Source organism: Sander vitreus, chromosome 17 (genome assembly GCF_031162955.1).
Source record: "Sander vitreus isolate 19-12246 chromosome 17, sanVit1, whole genome shotgun sequence".
In the NCBI taxonomy this organism is placed as follows: domain Eukaryota; kingdom Metazoa; phylum Chordata; class Actinopteri; order Perciformes; family Percidae; genus Sander; species Sander vitreus.
Genome location: NC_135871.1, coordinates 25,851,632 through 25,876,102, shown reverse-complemented (window position 1 = coordinate 25,876,102; position 24,471 = coordinate 25,851,632). Strand labels below are relative to the sequence as shown.

The 24,471-nt window shown below is 39.5% G+C and overlaps 2 protein-coding genes and 1 long non-coding RNA gene across 3 annotated transcripts in view; all 3 read left to right on the top strand.

The window, feature by feature from the left end:
* The window catches only part of bean1 (brain expressed, associated with NEDD4, 1), a 50,488-nt gene extending 41,354 nt beyond the window's left edge, over nt 1-9,134 (top strand). Inside the window, exon 5 of the mRNA XM_078273581.1 lies at nt 3,464-9,134. Coding sequence (XP_078129707.1) covers nt 3,464-3,854 — 391 coding nt within the window. The 3' untranslated portion in view covers nt 3,855-9,134. The remainder of the gene's footprint in view (nt 1-3,463) is intronic.
* A 762-nt stretch (nt 9,135-9,896) lies between these two features.
* On the top strand, nt 9,897-11,621 carry LOC144532857 (uncharacterized). Its single transcript, XR_013503378.1, has 4 exons — nt 9,897-10,027; nt 10,138-10,225; nt 10,338-10,435; nt 11,538-11,621. It is a non-coding gene; the product is annotated as an uncharacterized LOC144532857 (long non-coding RNA).
* A 1,128-nt stretch (nt 11,622-12,749) lies between these two features.
* On the top strand, nt 12,750-21,927 carry tmem41ab (transmembrane protein 41ab). Its single transcript, XM_078273791.1, has 5 exons — nt 12,750-13,005; nt 19,684-19,834; nt 20,143-20,304; nt 21,467-21,605; nt 21,692-21,927. Exons 1-5 carry the CDS (start codon nt 12,866-12,868, stop codon nt 21,925-21,927), a joined length of 828 nt encoding a protein of 275 aa, XP_078129917.1. The 5' UTR covers nt 12,750-12,865.
* Nucleotides 21,928-24,471: the final 2,544 nt, after the last annotated feature.

Here is a 24,471-nt window from a genome sequence, read left to right as displayed (position 1 = left end):
CCCGACAACTGCCGTTTTAGCTCAGTGGAAGCTCGTACACGTAGCTGCAGCTACTCCGTGTAGCCTGCACTGATTCGATTTCAATCGAAAGTACACGCATATTTATAGCGATCAAGATTAATGTAAAAATTGGCCGGAATTCTCCTTTAAGTCTGTAACTGTGGGCTTCATCTTGTGAGCTGCTTTATGCTGAGAAATCAGAGAGACTTTTGGCATGATCCACATAATACACACACACACACACACACCTGTGAATCCAGCATCTATAGGTTTCTCTAACTCCACAGGCAAGTAACTCACAGTGGTAACGAGCTGAGACATGCCAGCTTCTCACACACACACACACACACACACACACACACACACACACACACACACACACACAGACCATATGCTCTGTGCTGTAGCTAGAGTTGTCTGGTATCCAGCTCTGTAGAGCGTCACAACCAATGTATGAAAACATGCCAGAGGTCCTCCCTTTCTCATGACCTGTTTGTATTTGATTTATACTTTCTTCTCTATCATGACAAATATCTGTTAGGTTAAGCCACATAAAGTACTTGGTTGAGGAAAGATTGTGGTCATTGTTAAAAGAAAAAAACACTGTCTGTTTGTAGGAAAAGCAAGCCTGTCTCCTATACGATTACAGTATATCGTAGTGAATTGTTTTCCAAATTACATTGTGGTGACAAATGTAATCGCTGCCTGGATTATTTTCAGATTTTTTTTTTTTAAGGAAGTCGCAGAGAGGTGGTCAGGGTGGATGGTTTGGCTTACAGGACTTTTGCCAGTCCAGGGTTCACACCCAAAACTCCCGTCTGTGGTTAGGTATAGGCTTTGCCAGACCTTCCTCTACAGCGCTGCGGAGGAGGGTCTGGCTAGTCCACATGGCATTCCGGGATGGGAGAAAAACGTGCTGTGGTTTATTGGCATTTCTTTAAACCAATCACAATCGTCTTGGGCGGCGTTAAGCACAAGACAGAGCCACGGTGCTGTTGCAAAATAGCCTCGGGAAGGAACTTGTTTTGGTGGAACGTGTACGTTCAAAAGATGTTTTAGTTGTGCAACAGTAAACTTAGATTGGACAGATAGTCTAGCTAGCTGTCTGGATTTACCCTGCAGAGATCTGAGGAGCAGTTAACCATAGTCCTCATAAATCCACCAGAGTTTAAAATGCCAACACAAAGAAAGCGGAAGGTAATGGACATCCGGGCGAAAAGAGCGTCATTCAGCGGAATTTCCGGCGGCATCAGAGCAATCTCGGAAGTGGAACGTCGTGGATATAGACTACGTAGTTGATTTGAGACCTGTTGTGTCTCAAGTCACAGCAGACTTTTTCTGTTTTAAACCAGGCCACAATCGTTTCCTTACCTTAACCAAGTGCTGTGAGTGCCTAAACATAACCATAAAAAAGTGAATGATGCTTTAGTCACAACGAGCAGATATTTTACTGTAAGTTTGGATATTTTGGTGCAAAACGATGTTCAACATTTTCAAGACTTGCCAGATACGAATATTCACTCTTTATGTTAAAGCTATAGTGTGTAATTTCCGTCGCCCCCATGAGGAATTCAAAGCAATGACAACAACACTGTCGGCGCGTCCACATGATACAAGCCCTCCGTGATCGTGCACACTGACAGATGAATTTTTCTGGTGAAGTCTTGCTAAAAGAGTTGGTGGGTAATTTATAGGACCATGAGAAACCCAAAAGAAAATAGTTATAATAAAGCTTTTTAAACAACTTCAAAGACTTTCTTATTTTTTATTTATAATGTTGGGGTAGTAGGGGGAAGTATAGCCACTTCATCAACAAAAAAATCCAGCAATCCAACCTTTGCCAAGACATTCAAGAATATTGTTTTGAATCTATTTATCTATTCCCTCATTATTGGGTTAAAAAAAATCTCGACTTAATCAGCTCATTGACCTAAGTCAAGAGAGAAGGGTGGGGCCTGAGACAAAGACAGGAGGAAAGAAAAAGAAGAGGGTAAAGAATGAGGGGGGAGAGAGAAAAAGGAATTAAAGTATGAGAAAACCTGAATAACCCAATACATTTGATAAACATAAGAACTTAACCTTGTTGAAAAAATGATTTCCTAGGACAGCAGCACAGGACAGCAGCATCAGACTGCAACTGAGCAATAACATCCTTAACTGACTAACTCTTTAACACTGATTATGTTAAGTGTCATTTCACATGTTGGGTCTGGATCTCAAAGAGAAAACAGGCAGCAGAAAAATAAACAGAAGCAGTTGTGTAACTCTCAGCACTTGTCTCAGAGGAGACAAATTATTTTTTTTACTCAGCAACACCTAGCTAACGAACACATACGTTAGCAGAACACACATACACAACCCCACACTCATTAGCTAGTGTGAGGTTTCTGCAGAAACACACACACACACACACACACACACAGCAGAAGGCCACAGGGGATCTTGTAACTCCTGAGAGAGACACAGGGATTTTCCAGTGTGTTACAACACCTCTGAAACACCCAGCACACGCTGTCCCGTCTCCAATTTTCACCTCAACATGCCTTTAATTGGCATGAATGGTCAGCGTCTGTTTTCCCAAAGCAAAAAAAGATATATACCGGTATGTAAAGTATAAATATATTTATAAACTGTAGTTAACCATAATCCTTTGCTTTGTGGGCATGTGTGGAGATATGTGAGGGTGTAAGGGAATATGTGTTAAGAAAAAGACAAATAAACAAAGTGTCTTACACAAAGACACCACTGCAGTAAGAGAGAGAGAGAGAGAGAGAGAGAGAGAGAGAGAGAGAGAGAGAGAGAGGACAAACAGTGGACATTCAGTCTTTCGGGGCTAAAATAGCTCTCTCTTATACACAAACACAAACATTAACCAGGAAACCACAGACACTCAAAGTCTTGAATGCTGCTTTAAAACAGCAAGTGGGTGATAGAGGAGACAGAGAAAGTGCAAAAAGAAAGAAAGAAAGATAAAAGAAAGAAAGAGGGCAAAGTAAAATGCACACACGCAGTACTGTGGTACCAGACTGATAGAGTTAACCACTGTGCTGATTGAATTATACTTATTTACTGCTTCCTATGCCCATCATCATCATTTGCTACACACACACACACACACACACAGATTTATAACTCTATTTTCTATTTACTTTTATTCTATTTTATATGTTCCATTCTTTCTCTGCTCTCTCTCTGGTTGGGGGAAGATGTTGCTTTGTGGCACTTTGTCAATAGGGAGGCTGCAGCCTTTATCGATTCTTGCTTGGTTATACACATGTTGATGGTGAAACATGTAGCATTTTAACATCAATTTTACCAAACAATTCACATTAAATGGATAGTTCGGATTTTTAAAGTGGTGTTGTATGGATACTTGTCCATAGTCAGTTACCTAGCCATCGGAGAGCCCTTTAGTTCTCCATCTTCACCACAACTGTACTAATTTTTGTTTTCATCTCCACAGTTACGATGAGTGTGTTGGCCCAGGTTCAACTCAGATCTACCTACCTACAGATGACCCGCCTCCTTACTCCCTATTGGACCCCTGTCAGAGAGGGGCAGAGCAGGAGGAGCAGCCTAACTACACCAGTCTGGATCCTTCTCCATACTACGGAGAGACCTCGGCCAGTGCTGCCCGGTTCTCCCCCTCCCACTACCCACTGGGACTACAGGAGCAGGAGCATCAACACGTTGCATCCATCTCCTTCCCGCTGGAGGCGGCGCCGCCTTATGAGTCAGTGTTGGCCGAGCAGGGACAGCCTCTCCCTCTCATGCCATGCGACCTTTATAAACACCAATCAGAGAGGGAGGATGATGGCAACTCCCGGCAGCCAGGGGCGAACCAGATCTTGTAGGACAATTAATTTGTTTCTTTCACTTGCGCTCTTGGTTGTCCCCGGTTGACACTTGTGATGTGGGGCACAAAATGGCTGTTAGGAGCAGCTGTGACACCAAACAATGGACACTAATGAGATTTCCCACACAGTTGCAAACACCTACACCTGTAATATATACACCTGAAAATTAGCTTCTCAGTGGACTGAAATTAAGCCGGGACTCCAGTTTTTAATAATGTAACTAGAGTTTGTTTCTGGACGAAGTAAAAACTCACCAATTGCGCTGTATTGTAAAGTTTCTAGAAAGACAGCTTCTCTTACACAAAGGTTTGTCATCCCACTGATGCTCCCTTTGACAAAGACTCTTCTCCATTAACACCATCGTCTTGTTAAGTTTTTGCCATATTTTGACTGTTTTATCTCTCTTTCTTCAAACAGGACTAATTATGAAGAGTCGTGTTTGGAGTTTAGGCCGATACAAAATGCTAACATCTTCTCATCATACTGTAGACATCGACAGGCTGACTTTGTCTGTAAAAGAAAGACAATATCAATGTGGTGTTTAGTAGAATAGTTTAAGGTATACACAAGCACACAGAGTACTCCCCCCTCTCATCTTTTTTGGTATGATCCTCACCTTCCAGTCTATTTAAATGATGTTTTGGACAAGAGTATAATTACTACTTAGTTGTGTACGACATCCTCAACTACCAGAACACCACTGCTGATCTGCAGTCTCTGTAGTGTGCAAACATTTAGAGCAGTGTACTGTTCTGTAGCTTCCAGTGTGGTGGTAGTATCCTCGTGGTTAGAAGAACAACTTTGTGATGAAATGGTTGTGACCATGAAATCCAATCTAATTAGGAAACTATACCTGGACAGGAAGAGTGCATTATCAACACTCAGTTGTGTCATACTGTATACACGCCCAGCTTTCCAGTTATAAGTCACCATGATGATGTTGTGTACGTCATTGTTAAATATTTGCAGCATACATCTGTCATCACCAGAATGAGAACCACTATTGTACAAATTGCCATAACTCTTTCTATTAAGGGCTCTGGTTTGAATATATATTAATATAATATTCTGTAACTGGACCCCAGCAGCAAAATGTAGCCCAGAGCCCGCCTCCTGACGAGGTCGAGGTTGATGCATCAGAGAAGTTACACATTAAACTGTAGACCATAACACACTGTTTACTGGAGAGATGGATGCTTATGCCTTTGTCCTTTTGTCACACTTTCATGAAGGGAAGCACTTGGCTTGAGCTTTCATGGAGGACTTCCTCATACCTAAACAACAGAAAAGGTTGATTGCCAACGACTTCCAAAACGACATATACAGTATGGCCATCCTATTTAACGCCATGATACAGCCACATAGTGGTCACTTTAATCAAATGACATTGTTACCTCATTCGGCAATAGATAGTGACTTAACAGACATTTATTTCAATGATTTTTTTTTTTTTAGATTGCCACTTTAATCAAAGGGTTTCAGTTGCCTAACCCTAACTATAGCTTAAAGGTCCAATGTGTGGGAATTTCTCCCATCTAGCGTTGAGCTCAAACATCGCAATCAACGCTCTCGCGCCACGCAGTTCAAAGTACGCATTACAGCTACGGTAGCCTTCACGCCTTTTTTCTGATGAAGCCGGACTCTTGCTCTTTCTGGGCGAAGAAGAAGACTCTTGTTCCTGAAATTTGGATTTTTAATACGTGTGGTCCTCCATGTTTCCTTCTTCAAACTTGCCAGGGCTGGGAAGCTATGATACCCATTAGCAGCATTAGCAGCACCTGTGATCAACGAAAACGTGAAAGGCGGAGCAGTATGTCCTGTATGTCCCTTACTGGCTAATGTATTTCAAGATGGCGCATGAATATGGAGCGTCTACCAAAGCTCATGCAAATAATAATGTAAAATGTCAAGCCAATAGGAATACTTGGAATTGATGGTGGTGGTAAATGTTCATAAAAAGGACAAGTTTGTTTGTTGTTTGTTGGCAACACAGATTTTGATAATGAACAACTAAACACGTTACACACTGGACCTTTAACCATGATTTAGTTTAATTTTGTGTATAGTAAGTGAGTGCATAAATGTCTAACACCTTGAAAAAAAAGCAGAATCCAGGCCGCGTTATGTGTGGTCATAACAAAAGGAAACCAGCTATTTGCTGCTGTGGCCGAGAGCTGAATACCTCCCCTATGGCCACCAGAGACCCTGTTACATCACCTCAAAGCTCTCTGTATGTTATCATTTCCCACATTCAGACAAAGACAGAAGCAATGGCGCATGTTTGAATATTAGCTGTGTGTTAGTTATCCTGGAGACCTCGAGACAACACATCACCATGTATCACCAGTTGATGCAGGAAGTCATCTGAGGCTGATCTTTAATAACAATGCAAATGTTAATCATAATTTAAGAATAATCTGTCTAGATTTTTTTTGTTCCTTAATTTAAAAAAAAAGGTCCTTGTGTGGCATTGTCTTGTGTTAAAATATGTGCCTAATAGGCCTCAGACTGTAGGCTTGAAAATTGTAGCCATAAAATGATAATCTCAATGCAACTAAACCAGTACTTTGTACTGTTATGTGTTTGGTTTTGTTATGAAGTATTGGTTACTGATGTGGTATGGAAGATCTTCTCATTAATTGAAGCCCTGTTAGATAAATTGTGATGACAGATTTTATTGAGGGAAACAAATGAGTTTCAAGCTGTTGTTCCAGTGATCAGCTTTGTGTTTGGTTCAGTTTGGCAGCTACAGTTTGCTGTAATTGCTCAGTTCACATTCTTTAGTGTTTAGTGTCCCAGCACTGCTTTTAGCGGTTGAGTCATTCAGTCATGACTTAGTCAACACAACTGTTAACAACTATTTTAGTCATTTTGTGATGGATCAGTCACTCTTTAAACACCATCTCCAATCTGATTCTCTGTTTTTTGGGGTTTTTTTTTGCCATGCCATGGTTCTTCTCTATCCACGTTTACCTCTTTTTCTCTTTTTGTCTGTTTCTCTCTCTCACTCGATTTTTCCCTGCAAGATTCAGAGAATATCAATTAAAAAGAAGAAGCCACTTTCATGTGCAGAGCCATTTACTTTCAATTCGTTCAGTTCAAAACAAGCAAACTGCAATTGATCTGCTACTAATGCATCACTCATTTTCAGCTTCTCACACTGTAACCTTTAAATACATGAAGACCTATTTAAAAAATATTGTTGGCTGGAAAGAAAATGTAGTTGAGCTCTAGGCCAATTAGTGATTTAGTGATAATTCTGTCAGTGATGAATTGTAAAAGCGAGTGTATTAGAGTAGTAGATTTATCAGCCAAGTAGAATTCAGCTGGTGACCAAGTGATTCGATGTGTTTACGCAATTGATGTTATCTTATTATACAAGACATGAAAGACGTTAATCGACTTCACTTGTCACTTGTGCAGACAGGCTGTATGACAACAGGAGGATGCATTAATAGAGCAATAGCAATTGGCAATAGCAATGGCCTATTCAGTCCTGCGAAACCATGTCTCCACGCGACACTGCTCGGCGTCACGGAGCCTTGTAGCCGGCATCTGTAGGCGGCGTCATGTGACCAGCCGCCGGTCGCCTGTCATAGGATATCATACGTATTGGGGCAGGTGCATACATTTACGTACTATATCACACAAACCTGTTCATGAGAACACGTTGCATGACGACACAGAAAACAAACCTACAGAATTAGCTATTTGGAAAACTATTATAAAATTATTATAAAATTCAAAGTAACCAAAAGGAGAGTAACTGATACATCTAAAACATGTAAGAGTAGGGTTGTGCTAGATAAATAAACTTGACTTGAATAGGGTTATTCCAAAAAATGACACAGGAAATGTTGCAGTATCAAGCTGTCGGTTTTACTGTAAAAACTGTTCCTGATGTTTTTCAAGTACAAACAAAACCTTTTTTGGAGTAACTTTGCTCTTATATTCAAAGTAAGTGATGGACCTTTTATTTAAAGTACTTTGTGTATTAGTTTTTGAAAGTATAGCGGATTTATATTTTAGACACACCAATTGATAAACTAGGGATTAACTACAAATGGCAAAAAGAGGCTTTCCTCTTCCACTGACATTAATGCATTTTTTAAATATATTTTACATTTTTCCAAAAATGTGTTTCAGTTTTATTTTTTACCCTCCCACCTTGCTCTCCTGTTAGCCAGTATTCATTATTAAATTAGATGGATTTTTGTGTCATATGTATGTACATAAACTCATATTTATGTATGTTTAAAACATACACACATGACACAGCAAAAGAAATCATCTCAACCCATCACAAATGTAGAGCTTTACACAGTGAACACACACTCAGTTTTACCATCACCCACCAGGGGGTGTTGCAGAACTACAATAAGACATTCAGCTTTTTCACTCAACTATTCAATAATAATAATCCCAGATAAGATCACCTGGGTCTACTTTGCCACGTGTGCGTAACGTGAGGAGTATTTTAATGCTTGATTAGATTATAGGAAGGTAAAATGTAAAGATAATCAGGGTTGTCAGTATTATAGTACTTGTTCATTACTGAGAACTAGAGGGAAGTGTTTTTCAGATCGCTCCGGTCTAGCACATTTGTTTGCGTATCATTACTTTTTCTCAGCTAGGATAGCACTATTTTGTGGGTGCATTCTCTGTAAGTAAATGGTATGTAAATGTGTTACATGTGTATCACTTCCCATCTCTCCTCTCTCTTTTTTTCTTCGTCTGTCAAGACAACAGACTTCATGTATATATTAGGAACTGCGGTCAATAATGTTTCTTTATGTTCTGTATTAGAGATTTTGTCAAATATTTTCTTCTGTAGAGAAGGATGAATAAATCTGAACTCATATGAATCTGAGTGGCTGGTTTTAAGCAAACAATGTGTGTAACAACTGGAGCAACAAGTCCTCCATACGATATATTTGTGATATATTGTTGTTCATTCCCACCCTCTACAACACGTGTCAAACTCGAGGCCCGCGGGCCAAATCCGGCCCCTCACAGATTATGATCCATATCAATTTAGACGTTTTTATCACTTTTTCTGACGTTTTTGTCACTTTTTCCGACGTTATTGGGCGCTTTTTTTCTATGATGGCTGAGGAACTTTTTCCTGACTTCTTTAGGACTTTATGTCGACCAAACTGTAAGTGAGAAGACTATATGACACATGCAATAATACAAGATATTTGACTTTTTCGATTAAATAAAAGCATATCAATAAACTAAACATGTCTGACCCTTGATGTGATTCTTATTTTCCATTGCGGCCCGTAGTGAAGTTGAGTTGACACCCCTGCTCTACAACACAACCCACAGGAGCGTATAATGAAGTAGTGCCCCCTAGCGGTGGCAGGAAATACGACCCCAGGGTTTTCCGTCCTCGTATCTAAACCAGAGAACGTAACGGTAAAAATTGTAAACATGTCCTTAACGCTGTGAAACAGTCACAGCTTGGTTTTTCAGTGGAGAACAGTCTCAACTGGAGACACAAGACGCACACGTTTTGCATACAGCACGGTTAACACACAATTTTCTTTTTATATATACTGATTCTGTAATGTCTCCAGCAGGGGGCAGAGGTAATACAATAATAATCATACAATGCAAATTGACACATTTTTCTTTCTTTTTTTGTGTAACTATGATTTTTAAGGTGAAAAACATTTCACAGTAAATAACAACCATTAGAAAACTTGAATAAATCTTAATTTCCTCTTTGTCTGGCTACAATTCTTGCATAATTTACCTTATGTGGATGTAAAACAGCACTTTACCTTCATAATCATTGTTTCAGTTCCGATTCAATGATCTTTACACAATGAAAAGGAGTATTAATGCTTTCATGAGTGCGGTGTGTCTCTAACACAATCAATTCAGTTAAGCCACATATCAGTTTGAGCGGGGAGGAGCCGTTTACCACGCTCTGTGGTTTTGAATACAACTAGTAAGTGAGTGATTTATTTTTAGAATCTCTTTTTCCTAAAACTGAACCGGTTGGACTGTGAAGATGCTTTAGACACAGACACGCCCAGCCTGAGGCCTGCTGGTCTGGTCTATACAGTAAGACACTCACAACAGAGACATAGAGCCATCAACAGTGACTTCCCTGTTAAAGACCCACTTACAGACTGCTGCTGCTGAGTTTGACAGCAGAGGTGAGTTATTTAAAATATATGTTCAGGCTTTTACTAACAATTAGAAAGGATCATTGATATTCATCGTACAAAGGCAGAGGATTGCACTAACACTGAGTGTTCTCGTTTAGAAAATGAAAGCTCGGATTGTGTTCCTGCTCTTTGCTCTTGTGGCTGTGCTTCAAGCGATGCCACCTGTTCCCCATGAGGACCGTAAAGGTATTCCTGTGTGTCTACCTGTGTGGAAATGTCTTACCTAATTAATTTCAGGAGCACAAATAAAAAACATTGTGGACTTGTTACTGACATCACCTGTGTTCCAACTTTACAGTTATTCCAGAGGAAGTGGCCATACAGGAAATTATGGAGACTGATTTGACTGACTTGAGGCCAGACACAACAACAATGAAATCTCCGAGGATATGAAAGGTAATAACTTCAGCAATGCCATTACAATATTTCACTTTCATGTTACTATCTAAACATCATACAAACATTTACCTGTCACAAAAAATGTTGTTCAGACACATTCTCTCCATGTATTTGTGCTACTGCTGCACACCTGATATTGTGCAATAGATTGAGGTTCTTTTGCCACTAGTTTGATGTGGGAATATTTTCAGATCAGGTGCTTCCACATATAACTTTTATATAACGTTTGAGTTTAATGCTGTGTGAACAGGTGATTCGCACCTGGATACACTATACATGAAATACTCAAATAAAAGTAGAAGTCCTGCATTCAAAATGTCATTAAAGTGAAAGTACAAAAGTATATATCTCCAAATTGCACTTACTGTAAGTGCACTACTTGAGTAAACGTACTTAGTTACATTCCACCACTGGTCATATACCAACCTCATATTGTCTTTACTTAGAGAGTTAGAACCATCGAAGTGTGTAGTTGTACTCACTTTTCCGAACGTTGTTCCCTGCAAGATTGAGCACCACAAAGTCCTCCACAATCTGCTCCAGGTTCAACTTCTCCGCTTGTTCATTCACAGAGTATAATATAACCAGTCCACTCAGCCTCTTTGGCCCAGTATAACCAGTCCATTCGGCCTCTTTGTCCCAGAGTAACAGTTTCCTGGTGCTCTGGTCTCAAAACATCTCATAGATTGCATATAGATCGCATAGATTGAAAAAGTAAAAATACAAAAGTATTGTCAGGAAAATGTACTTAATGTATCAGAAATATACAAACGGTACATACTCATGCAGAGAAATGGCCCTTGAGAGTACAGAATATCTAATCAAACACACATATATACTGTTGTATAGTATATTACATCATTATTAATCCACAATTAATTCCACTAATCCTCACAGAGTAGCTGATCTTTGCACTTCAACATGTGAAAATACATGTCCAGTAAATGCCATTTACATGCATTCATATCACGTTTATGGAACTAGAATCTTCTCAGTGTCTCCACAGCAGAGTTTCCGGCTGACTCAAGAAACTTTTGTGGTTGCATACGGTTCCCTGTAAATACTATTTGTAACAAAATGTTCTAAATTTACTTTGCAGGAAAGATGGCCATCCATAAGAGGGAAGGGGAACAAACTGTTTCAGCCAAAAGATGATGAATAAATAAACACTACAATAAAAAAACATGTTGTTGTGTTTATTTTGTTTTATATTTGCATTTTAAGAGGATAACGTGTGTGATTCAGTTTTAGGGAAAAGCTTTATTAGGAGATAAAAAAGATTAAAATGAGGCAAAATGGACCTGTGAAAATCTGTTTGTTGTATCTCTATATAAATAGCTAGATGAATAAAATAAGGCCACACAAAAATGTGTGGGTGTTTTTTAATACACATACAAGTAACCAGACCATATGGACACCAACTATACCATTGCAGTGGTTACAGATAACATTACACTGCAACAAACTTTGCCTCCTGTACAAATAAAATCTAAAGGACATGTTACTAAAAAGATGCCATACATAATTCAATGACTAATACAATTTGAAATTGACCTTGTTTTCGGTCTCACCTAAATCCCAAGAAAAAGACTTTCACTTCATGGAAACCACATATGAGTTTCATATGATTCTGTTGTCCAGTCTCACTCGTACCTGTTACTGTTTTTGGAAATTTATTTTACTTTGTTTCACTTTATTGCCCCTCCACAGAAAAGAAAAAAATAGGCCTAAATACATACACATATATAGAATTGTATACAACAAAACCATTAAAAAAACATGAAGGTACAGAGGCTAGAGAAATTAACTACTTTGCAAAAACGGGTTGCCATTTGATTACATATATATTATTTTTTTTTTTTAATTGCAAATAACTTAGTGGTGCATAAGAAGGATCCTGAGCTATAAATAGCCTATTACCACTGCATAATATAAATTAACACATGGCCGTCACCATATCGCCCTCTACTGGTTATTACGTGCAAGTACATGTTTAGAGCCCTCACAAACAGCAGCTGCCCACTCACAAAGTTCAGTTAAATCAGCTAAACCTGTTCAATGTCCGTCTTTTGAGGCAAATTGTTGACGACATAAAGGTTACAGGAGAAAATTACAATAAACGAGGAGGATACGAGGTATAACGTGCTGTGTGGTAGGGTTACACAAATGTCAACATTTCCCCTCGACATTAAGAGAGTTGTAAGAGAGTCGCCGGCTGCCATGTGATCCGTCTGCCGATCCCAGCCAGAATGTCACCCGTCATTTGTAGCATGTTGCCCGGTAAGCGACACCACCCTTCCTCGGTGTCGTCCAACTGAACTGCAACACGTTGACTTTGTTTCACCAGCGGTTCTTCTTCCCGTCCTTTTTAAATTCAGATTTCAGCAAAGTTTGCCGGTGAACAGGGTAGCCTCAGCAGGGAGCAACATGCGCTCCTTAGCGGGACTTGCTGCCATTGTGGCGGCGGCAAGTGTCCTCCTCTACCTGCTGTCGACTCATCTTCCCCCGGGACCGACGCACGCCCAGCCGGACTCAGAGGGGGAGGAAGAGGGGGTCAAGGAGTACAGGTAGGGGGCTATGGAAAGAGACAATTTTTTTTTATGTTAAATTATTCCTACTGTAATCCAGTTGGGGAATATCCAAATTTAGATCAGGCCTATTTGAATCTCTCAAAATATAATAAAGTGGTTTATCCTTTTTTTAATTGTTGCTTTTAGCAATGTTTACATGCAACAATTAGATTTCCAGTCCAAAGAAGTACTGTGCAATAGAAATGCTTACAGAAAGGGAATAGGTATTGTTGTTACAGCAGTAATTATGGTAAATCTGCCCATGTTTTGGGGTATTGCAGTGACTCAGTGGTTGACTTTCTGTAGGCCTATAGAGTTTGCTTGTTCTCCTGTATCAATGTGGGGTTCCCCTTTATTACAGTAAGGTGAACATTAGCTGGCTTTGAAACTAAATTGCCCACAGCAATGATCGTGGAACTTTTTTCCAGTCTCTGACCCCCTATAATGAATCTGTTTGTGACCTGTCATCACAGATTACGTGGCCTTGATGTGGATGTTCATTATAGAAAAATAAATAAATAAAATAAGAGGAAAGTCAAAAAGATAAACATTGTGAAGCAGAAATTCATGCTTTTGCTAATAAATTACCCCTTTTATCATCTTGTAACCCCTCATATTTATCTTGAAAGGGTCCAGAAACCACTGGACTAGTGACCCATCAATGGTGTTTACCTTCCTCTTTCCAAGTGCATGCTGGGATAGGATCCCTGTAAGTAAAGGCAATCAATGAAGGAATAAATAACCTCTCCAAATACCAGTCAGCTGTACTTACTGTTGTCTGTTATGTATTTTTATAGTATATTTTCTATGTTGAAATAGGGAACATATATTTGTTAATAGACTCCACTCCACACATTTTTTTCTGCTTATATTGGTCATCAGATATGTGTCACAAATGATGAGAATAATATCGGTCAGTAAAGCACTGAAATATTAAATGTGTTTGATATTCACATCTTCTCTCCTTTCTTTCTCTCTCCTCTCAGTACATATCGGACTGATAGCATTACTCAGAACGTGTGTGTGAGTGTAAGTGGTATGTCGCAATGTGCCAGACAGTCAAGTTTGAGGTTGTCTTGGGATGATAGAATAACGCCGACCAAGATAGTCTGAAGCCAAGAGCAGGACCCATCTGTGTGAGTGTGTGTGTGTGTGTGTGTGTGTGTGTGTGTGTGTGTGTGTGTGTGTGTGTGTGTGTGTGTGTGTGTGAGTGTGACTGTGTGTGTTTGCACCCATTAGATGGCATTACTCATACAGTTACTTATCAAGTCATATAAACATTGCATGAGTATACCCAACAAAGATTTGTTGGCATCCTGTCTGCCCATTCATGTGTGTGTGTGTGTGTGTGTGTGTGTGTGTGTGTGTGTGTGTGTGTGTGTGTGTGTGTGTGTGTGTGTGTGTGTGTGTGTTTATGTAGCCATGATACATGTCGACTTAATGACACATTACATTATTAGCCAAGTCAAGAAAACAAGTATGTTTGAAAAAGTATTAGTATTAGTATTATTAGTATTAGAACAGTATTTTGGCCAACATCCTTTGGCTTAAAAGCAACAAAAACAGAAGAAAACAAAACCAAATACAACAAGAAACAACTTTAAAAATACATTGAATTAAAGTGAGCGCAAAGTTTACACAGGGTGGTCCTTAAATCAAATGCTACAGAGTCAATTAAAAAAAAGTCTGTAAAGGAGCAAAGTAAAAGACAAGACATGAACACCACATATTAAATTAGGAGCATATTGCAGGTTATTAAAGTTATTTTCAAAACATTTTTTATGAAATGTTACTTAATGCCATGAAATGAACCAAAGAAATGCCTACTTGTTGTGATCATTGAGAGTTTCATACTGCTTTTAAAGCTGAAATGATTACCGGTAGTGAAATGTCAGAAAATGAATTGACAACTATGTGAATAATCAGTAATCGTTAATGTAATTTACTGTATTGTATTATGTATTATATATTATGTACTATATTATATATGTACTATTATTGGGTTGGAAAATGTGGTTATGGTAGGTGATTTTAATATTCATGTCGATGACAATTCTTGCACCTTTGCTGCGGATTTTCTTAATGTCACTGAATCTTTTAATTAGTGCTGTCAAACGATTAAAATCGTGTTAATGTCATAGTTAACTCACAGTTAATCGCACATTTTTATCTATTCTAAATGTCCCTAGATTTCTTTTTGTTGGCTCGCAAGCCCAAATAAGCGTGTGCTTTTACACAGTAAAAGCACACACTTACAGTGTTTTTACACTTGGTCCTAATCTTGACTCTATTTGCTCTGAGGAGCTGCATGTTACTGACCATGACTGCATTTTATTCAGTCTGTCTTTTAATTTAGATTTACAGCCCAGTAAACGTATAAGCTGTTCTTAAACCGCTTCTCAGCTGAAAGGTTCTCTGCAGCGTTTGACCAAAATGCAGTGTTGTCTTCTAATGCTGACATTAATTGTCTGGTCCACACCTTCAATACGTACTGTTCATCAGTTTTGGATAAAGTGGCTCCAAGTAAAATGCGACTTGTTCCCTCTGTTAATTCATCCCGATGGTTAAATGACTCCACTCGCTGTTTTCGACGTTTATGTCGGAGGGCTGAACGAGAGTGGAAAACCACTAAGAACTACTATCTGAATATAATAACATGGTTAAGGAGGCGAGGACATCCTACTTTTCTAACCTTATTGCTTCCAGCAAGCGTAACCCCAAAATCCTTTTTGACACCGTTAACAACATTGTAAATCCTTCTCCTCCTGAAGTGCCAGTCATTTCAAATAAAGACTGCAGTGACTTTCTATTTTTCTTTGAAAATAAGATCAGAGATGTCAGGAATAGAACAACATCATCTCCACTGCTACTGTATGTTCATTTCAGTCCACTCGGCCATCAATTTTGAATCGTTTTGCTCCTATTTCTCTGCTAGAACTCACTGACTTGGTGAGCAGTATGAAATCTTCCTCGAGCCTGGTAGATGTTATACCAACTTCCCTATTTAAAAATGTCCTTGGGTCTGTAAGTACTTGTGAACTCTCTATAATCAACTGCTCTCTGCAAACTGGCTGTGTCCCATTGTATTTTAAACATGCAGTTGTTCAGCCACTTTTAAGAAAACAAATCTGGATCCATCAATTCCTGCAAACTATAGGCCAATCTCCAAGATGCCTTTTATTTCCAAAAGGTTAGAAAAAGTTGTTGCGAAACAGCTCTCTGCTGTTTTGACCATGCACAACATACTAGACAAATTTCAATCTGGCTTCCATCAGAAACACTCTACAGAAACCACTCTTCTTAGAGTGTCCAACGATTTAATGATGTCTTCTGATGCGGGTAAATGTTCTGTTTTGGTGCTGTTGGACCTTAGCGCAGCTTTTGATACTGTGGATCACGCCATCTTGCTGGAAAGACTTAAACACTGGGTTGGTATCTCTGGGAGTGCCCTGGACTGGTATCTTTCAGATAGAAGCTATTCTGTGTCACTGGGTCCCTATTTCTCTGAAACCGCTGCCCTTTCTTGTGGGGTGCCGCAGGGCTCTGTCCGATTTTATTTACATTGTATATCCTTCTCATAGGCCACATAATTAGGCAATTTGGAGATATATGTTATCATTTCTATGCTGATGACATCCAGCTATATGTTTTTTTTAATTTGTTTAAGAGACTAACAAAGTATCAGTGCTGCTCAAATGTTTGTCCTCCATTAAGGATTGGTTGGCGAACAATTTCTTGCAGCTTAATAAAAATAAGATTAAAGTCCTTATTGTTGCTCCGGATACTACAGCCTCCAAGGTTGTTCAGCTTTTGGAGTCCCTTTCTTCAGCGGTATAGCCCAATCTTAGAAACCTTGGTGTTATATTTGATCAGAATATGTTTCTTGACCAACATATCAAATCACTAACCCGCAAGTTTCTTTCAACTGAGAAACATTGCTAAACTTAGAGCTGTGGTTTTGCAATGTGAACTTGAGATGATCATTCATGGTTTCATATCATCCCGGCTTGATTACTGCAACTCCGTTTTCACTTGTCTCAGCAAGGTGTCCCAAGACCGTCTACAACTAGTCCAGAAATCTGCTGCTAGGCTGTTGACCAGGTCCAGCAGAATGTCGCACATCACTCCTGTTTTATCCATGTTACATTGGCTTCCAATAAAGTTCAGGATCCAATTTAAAGTTCTTGTTCTTACATTTAAAGCATTGCATGATCAGAATCAGAATCAGAATCAGAAAGGGTTTTATTGCCAAGTACGTTTTTTAACACATACAAGGAATTTGTTTTGGTGTTGTTGGTGCACGTCACACTTTCTCTAGATGGAATATTAAACAATATAAGTATAGGTATAAACAATATTAAGTATAAATATAAGTATATGTACACAGTATGTATTAAATTAAAACTAAAGATAGAAATTAAAAATAAAGAGCATTACAGCAGAGAGAGAACAGTGGCATGAAGAGCCAGGAGTGGAGAGTCATGGTGGTTTCCGGGCCTTGTTAATAAGGCTAGTGGCGGAGGGGAAAAAGCTGTTCATGTGGCGTGAGGTTTTGGTCCTGATGGACCTCAGCCTCCTGCCAGAGGGGAGTGACTCAAAGAGTTTGTGTCCGGGGTGGGAGGAATCGGCCACAATCTTTCCAGCTCGCTTCAGAGACCTGGTGACATACAGGTCCTGGAGCGGCGGCAGATTGCAGCCAATCACCTTCTCTGCTGACCGAATGACTTGCAGCCTGCCCTTGTCCTTGGCTGCCCTTGTCAGGCGCCTGTTTATATTTCTGACCTGCTCCATCCGTACATTACTAACAGGTCACTCAGGTCTTCTAACCAGGGATTACTGGGGGTCCCACGCACTCGTTTGAAAACTAAAGGTAACCTTTGAAGTCGTAGCTCCGACTCTGTGGGACGCCCTTCCTATTACCTTACGTTCTGCAGTCTCAGTTGATGCTTTCAGAAAGCAGCTGAAGACATACTTGTTTCAACTCTCTTTTGTCTCATGTTTGTAATTTGGGGTTTTTAGTCTTTTAATCTTCATTGGAATTGTATTGTTTTTGCTTGTTTATTTTCTGCTTTGGATCCTATTATATTTTAATCAAATGTCTTTTGTGTGAAGCACTTTGTGACTGTCTGTAAAAGGTGCTATATAAAGTAAAATGATTATTATTATTATTATTATTATTATTATTATTATTAAGCAAACATGCTAAATATTCATGGGTTCTAGCTCCTGAAATGTGAGGATGTGCTGCCTTTCTCTGTTTTATATATCTGTAAATATCTCTATTAGACTGCTAGTTTAAAACATTAGACTGCTAGTTTGAAACCCTACAAAACATCATTTGGGCTCTGGGAAATTGTGATTGGCTATTTTTCACAACTTTATGACTTTTTATAGTCTTACCAATTTATCACATAATCAAAAAGTAATTGAGATATTAATTAATAGTGAAAACAATCATTAATTATAGCCCTAGTTGCTTTAAAAAGTCTCTCACCATTAAACCTGATACGACCAAGCTTCATATAAAACCCCCTCTCCGTATATGAATACATGCGTCGGTCCATGTGCGGACACAAAATGTTTCTCATGGGGTTATCCATAAACAAAATTGCCCACGATGACACATTTCCCTCCTTAAATACTGTACATACATCCATTCAGTTTCACGTTTCTGAGCGCCTACGCATCATCAACCTGCTAACCAATGACAGAACAGAATGTTTATCCACTGACCAGTAGAAACAACTAATGCTGAATGTCAGCAGGTGGTAGAGGAAGCCGGCATCTTGGGTTTCAAAGGTGGGGGGGATTTTGGTGTGTGTGTGTGTGTGTGTGTGTGCGTGTTTTGAGAAGTGTCTTTCTACCCTCTGCTTAAGTCTACAGGCTATTTTTGTCCCTCAATCATATATATCCTGTTACCCTCTCACTCACTTCTCCCGTCTCTCTAATGTGATCTTTCCTCTTCTTTTTCTATGAAGTTTTTTATAAAAACCTGTAGCATGTTTTGTTGTATGAAGCTTATGTTTGTTTCACTCAAATTGAAAACAGACATTTCTCTTACAACTAGTGGTATCTAGTCATGCAAGACTAGTTTTCTTTGGAATTATTTTCCACCAAAGAAATAGTCCCTAGGTCTGTGAGATCTGTGGGTTATTAAGTGGGCCATTTAAAAGTTTCTAGACAAATGCAAATATTCTGCTCCATGATGAAAGCTAGAGCTCAACCAATAATTAAGATATTAGCTTATTGCAGATATAATTTATGTGTATTGGTGCATACGTCCGTCGAAAAGCGACAAGAAATTGCAGCACAGAAATGCCAAACTATTATAAAACCTTATTAAAAAATAATAATCTAATGGCTCTGTATCAAGATAATTTCTTTACATTATGTATTAATGTAATATTTTCTTATTTGTAATAAGTATCGGATCTAAAAAAAATATCTGTATTGTTGGGGCTATAATGAAAGGCACTCTGGGATATGTAGGAAATCAATAACTAAAGGAGAAGTAGATAAAGCAGGTTGTGGGAAAGAGGACTGAACAAAAAGTACATTATAAGACTTATAAGACACAAAATACTGTAGCTAATGAACATGAGACATCACAGACTGGTGTGTAAGGGCTTCTAAAGGCTAAAGTAAAGTTTTGTTGTGTTGTGACTTTCCATCCAGGCTGAAGTTCCCGTCTGACCTGGATGAGCTGCGGGAGCTCGCAGAGATGCTCAAGTTTTATAAAAGAGAACATCATGGTTATGTTCTGCTGCTGTTCTGCAGCGCCTACCTCTACAAACAGTCCTTCGCCATACCTGGCTCCTCCTTTCTGGTGAGACATACTGAACATTTTTACACAAACATTACATGAAGAGATGACCATTTCAGATCATCTCTGTCTTAACAAGTCATATTGCTTATTGATTTCTGAAGAAAATATGTATGGCATATGTAGGCAATGCATTCCAATAATTCTCTAGAATGAAGTGCCATTTTCTTGATCTGCCCCACTCTGTCTTGTTTCCAAAAACTCTCACATGGATTTTAACAAACACAGGGAGGAATGATGCACAGTGTTTGTTTGACACAAATGACTCTAATCCATCTATCTATCCATCCATCCCTCCCTCCCTCCTTCAGAACATGCTAGCTGGTGCAATATTTGGACCCTGGGAGGGCCTGGTGTTGGCCTGCCTGCTCACCACTGTTGGCTCTACATTCTGCTTCCTGCTCTCCTCTGCGTTTGGAAAGCAGCACGTGGTTCAGTTCTTCCCGGAGAAGGTGGCCCTGCTGCAGCGGAAGGTAGGCGTCTCGATCCAGTGGTTAACAAGAATAACAGTGTACAGCCATGTGGGTAGGGATGGGCCTCGAGACTCGGTTTTATTAAGGACCCGGTTCCAAATTTCTCGAAACCAGGAAAATCAATAAGGTCCGAGCTTATCGATACTGCTATCGAGACTATTGGATCATATAACATTATGTCTAAAAACGGATACGTGCGCAAACCATAAAAATGACTCACGAGCACAGTGTGTGCGTAAAGACTAGCCTCCCCACTGCAAACCATTAAACGTAGTCGGACTGGCTACCGCTTAATCAGCTTGTTAAAACAAATCAATCGGAAGAAATCAATCAGTCACAGACTCACAGTTGTTTGCAATAATAGTTCTGTTAAGATTTAGAATTTATCGTCTCTTCTTTCCACCAAATAATAGAAAAGTATTGATAATGGTATCGATAAAGACTCGGCTCATTAAGCACTCTGGAAAATGGTATCAATATCAATCAGAAGGAACGATCCCCATCCCTACGCAAATTTGCGTTTCCTATGATGACCAGCCCAACTCCGCCTGTGATTGGCTAGTACTCGTTGCCTTCGTTGTTTGGATTGATTAGGTTAAGGCATGTGGAGTGAGATTGGTTAGGGTAAGCATGTCAAGGTAAGCCAATCGGAGGCATAACATTGGCTAACTAGCACAGGATGTTTGTACCACATTTGAAGTATTTTATAAACATTATGAAACAATCATTTTCACTGCTCAGGTGTCTGAACTAAAAACTGTTTACCTTCTTTTCACTTTTCACCTCCTAACCTCTGCAACTTTGGCCTTTAGAAACAACCTATATATATATATATATATAGCTATTTTAAAACCATATCTTCCCTATGTTTTTATAGCAGTGGAAACAACTCTTTAGTATAAGTTTGGTTGTGCATTATTGCAGAACTGACTTATGATAATAATAAAAACTATGTATACAGAAAAGGCAAAAAAGTGATGGAAGTTTTTTTTCAATCGGAATTATTTTACTTTCCTGCAGTCTATATAGAATTTTAAGTAGACAAGAAGGAACCTGGAAACGCTCTATTACTGCTTTTGTCTACTCTCCTCTTATTTTCTCACCTTGTTTGTCCTTTTCTCTTATCTTACTTCTTCCCATCTCTTTTTCCTCCGTCTGTCAGGTGGAGGAAAATCGTAGCAGTTTGTTCTTCTTCCTCCTTTTCCTTCGTTTCTTCCCTATGACTCCTAACTGGTTCCTTAACATCACCTGTCCCGTCCTCAACATCCCTATGCCTATTTTCTTCTTCTCTGTATTCATAGGTGAGACTACACACACGTTAAAAAAACAAACGCCCAACATAAACGGCCAAAAACACTGATGACTCAGCCGCTGCTTTCTCCTCCAGGTCTGATCCCGTACAACTTCATCTGTGTTCGCACGGGCTCCATCCTCTCAGAGATCTCCTCCCTGGATGATATCTTCTCCTGGGGGACGCTGGCCCAGCTCCTGGCCATCGCTCTCATGGCTCTCCTCCCTGGAGCGCTGATCAAACAGTACAGCAAAGCTCACCTTGAGGTGGGCGGCATGGACTGTAACGGACCCAGCCAGGTTGATACCAGGCAGGATCGGAAGAGACGATGATTCTGGGATAAATGGGGAATCGTAGGGTTTAGGATTCCCAAACCCGACATCACGTCTGAAGAATTGAAAACCCTCTCTCCACTGGTAGGCCTGTGACCTGTTGTCCACTTCAGCCTCGTGATTTCTGTAAGGTCCCAGCAAAGGCTCATCATACTTCTAGTATGATCTGTTCTGAAAGTTTGGAAGTGTCTGCAGGTCATGTTACACCAGGCTTTAAGACTACAGTTTGCCAAAGATCTCTCAGTGCCACTATATAGAGCTAGAGTTTTAGGGAAATCTTCTGAGATGGGCCCTAAAATTCTTAAAAGTTAAGGCTGAGTGGTTGCTCTTGAAAGTGGCCAATAGTTCACATCCTAGAAAAGAATTCTGTGATGATTAGTGATATAGTGATACAGCAGCTTTAAAATAATGAAATCATTTTGGTCGTCTTGACATCGTCTTTTTTTGGTGTTTTAAAAAAAACTGAGCAATGCTCCCAAAACGCACACTTGATTATTTTTTTTAATTTCTCCAAACTATATCTTCAATTTCGGTGAATTGTTGAGATGATGTGGAAAATTCATGAACTCTCACTGACATGATCAGTCTGATCTCAGTTGGAATTCATCTCAGGGCCAACCAAAGGCTGACCTATGATGCAATAACGGGTTAGTGATCTGTTGTGCGTCATTACGTTGTTCTGCATTTCTTTATCGGTCGACCATGACTGCAGTTGTAAATTCGGACCTTCTGTCCAGTGCGTTGCCATTGTGCCAAGATACTACTAGAGCTTTAAAAGTAATTTGCTCTGTGCAATAAATATAAGAGCTGACCCTGCTGTGGAAAAATCTGTTCTGGCTTAAACACGTTGATACACTTAGGAGTTTGGAGATCAGACAAATAACCAGCTAGACAATAATATCTTTTCTCACATACGTTTACTCAGTGACTCAGTTTGCAGCTGTTACGGTTCCAGGAATTGCATGGAAAAAACATTTTAGCACATTTTGACTTTTAAATGTCTCACGATTGAGTGTGTCTCTGTCTTTTCCTTAAGCACTTACACGTCTTAATGTAGCTCTGTGCACATCAGGTGTGATCTTCTCAACAAATTAAAGACTAAATGAATTACTAACATACTGTAATTTGGGCACTTGGCTTTTACTGTAGGCTTCTGTGGAGGTCTACTAACAGATAAGGCTAGTTGCCTTGCTCAAAAGCACCTTGACATCACCTGAGGGAATTTACTACTTCTTTTCTTCACTAGACTCAGATAGTGCAGGGTTTTACAGTGTAGATTCTAGATGTATGTGTTAAGCAAGTGGAAGTTAGCATACAGTAAGTTCTGTAGTCTGTTCATCTTACAAAATTCAAAATAAGTTACTCTTTAATAGTATTTCATTTGGAGACTGTCATGAGAAGATTACCTCTTGTGCTCCTGTGAATATGTGGCATTTAGTGGGGTGTTGCACTTTATTTCTGTTCCTGTCGTTGTAACTGATTTACTGTTTAAGTTTGTAATTGTACTATTTAATCTTAAATCAGTATATTGCAGAGCAGAGAATGTATAGAGAATGGTCTCAAATTGTAGCTTATTATGAAAAAACTTAAAGGTCCAATGTGTGGGAATTGCTCCCATCTAGCGTTGAGATCATATATCGCAATCAACTCTCTCGCGCCACGCAGTTCAAAGTACGTATTACAGCTACGGTAGCCTTCACGCTTTTTTTCTGATGACGCCGGTCTCTTGCTCTTTTCAATATCCTTTTTCTTTTTCTGGGCGAAGAAGAAGACTCCTGTTCCTGAAATTTGGATTTTTAATACGCGTGGTCCTCCATGTTTCCTTCTTCAAACTTACCGGGCCCGGGAAGCTACGATACCCGTTAGCAGCATTAGCAGCACCTGTGAGTTTATCATGTGACAGCGAAAAAGCGAAAGACAGAGCAGTATGTCCTGTATGTCCCTTACAGGCTAACGTATTTCAAGATGGCGCATGAATATGGAGCGTCTGTGAGGCGAGTGCATATGTGAGTTGCGCATGTTCAGATTTAAACGGTTTACGGCATAACACCAAGGTATCCGGATCTGGCAAACTTCATTTTTTTTTATTGACAAAAAAAACAGCAACATACAAAACTCTCATAGGGCAAAGAGAATATATATGCGTAAATACAAATGTTGTCCCGGAACGTTAGCTCAAAACGCCATTCAAGTGACAGCCTTTGTTGTGTTCGATTGCTAACTTGTAGCCAGCAGTGAACGAACTTCGTTATGTAGGTCCATTTTTATTGTATTATCATTACAGAAGTCTCTCGTTAGCAGGTTCTTGTAGGCTACTTCAGCCTCTAATCTAGAACTGACATCAGGGATCATGCCGTGAAAATGTGATGCTGTACGTTAAATAATAAATTACTGCTATGTAATGTACCCATCTCATTATTCTGTGGCTAACTGCAAAACAGATCTGCGTGAAATCTTGTCATTGTCGCAAAGTGACGCATGCGCAACTCACATCTGCACTCGACTCACATTGGGTAGTGACAGCGTCTGCTCCAGTTCATGCAA

Coding starts and splice junctions, on each gene's coding strand:
- tmem41ab (XM_078273791.1), top strand. CDS start 12,866: ATGCGCTCCTTAGCGGGACTTGCTGCCATTGTGGCGGCGGCAAGTGTC. Junction 20,305..21,466: donor TGGCCCTGCTGCAGCGGAAG/GTAGGCGTCTCG, acceptor TCCGTCTGTCAG/GTGGAGGAAAATCGTAGCAG. Junction 21,606..21,691: donor CTTCTTCTCTGTATTCATAG/GTGAGACTACAC, acceptor TTTCTCCTCCAG/GTCTGATCCCGTACAACTTC.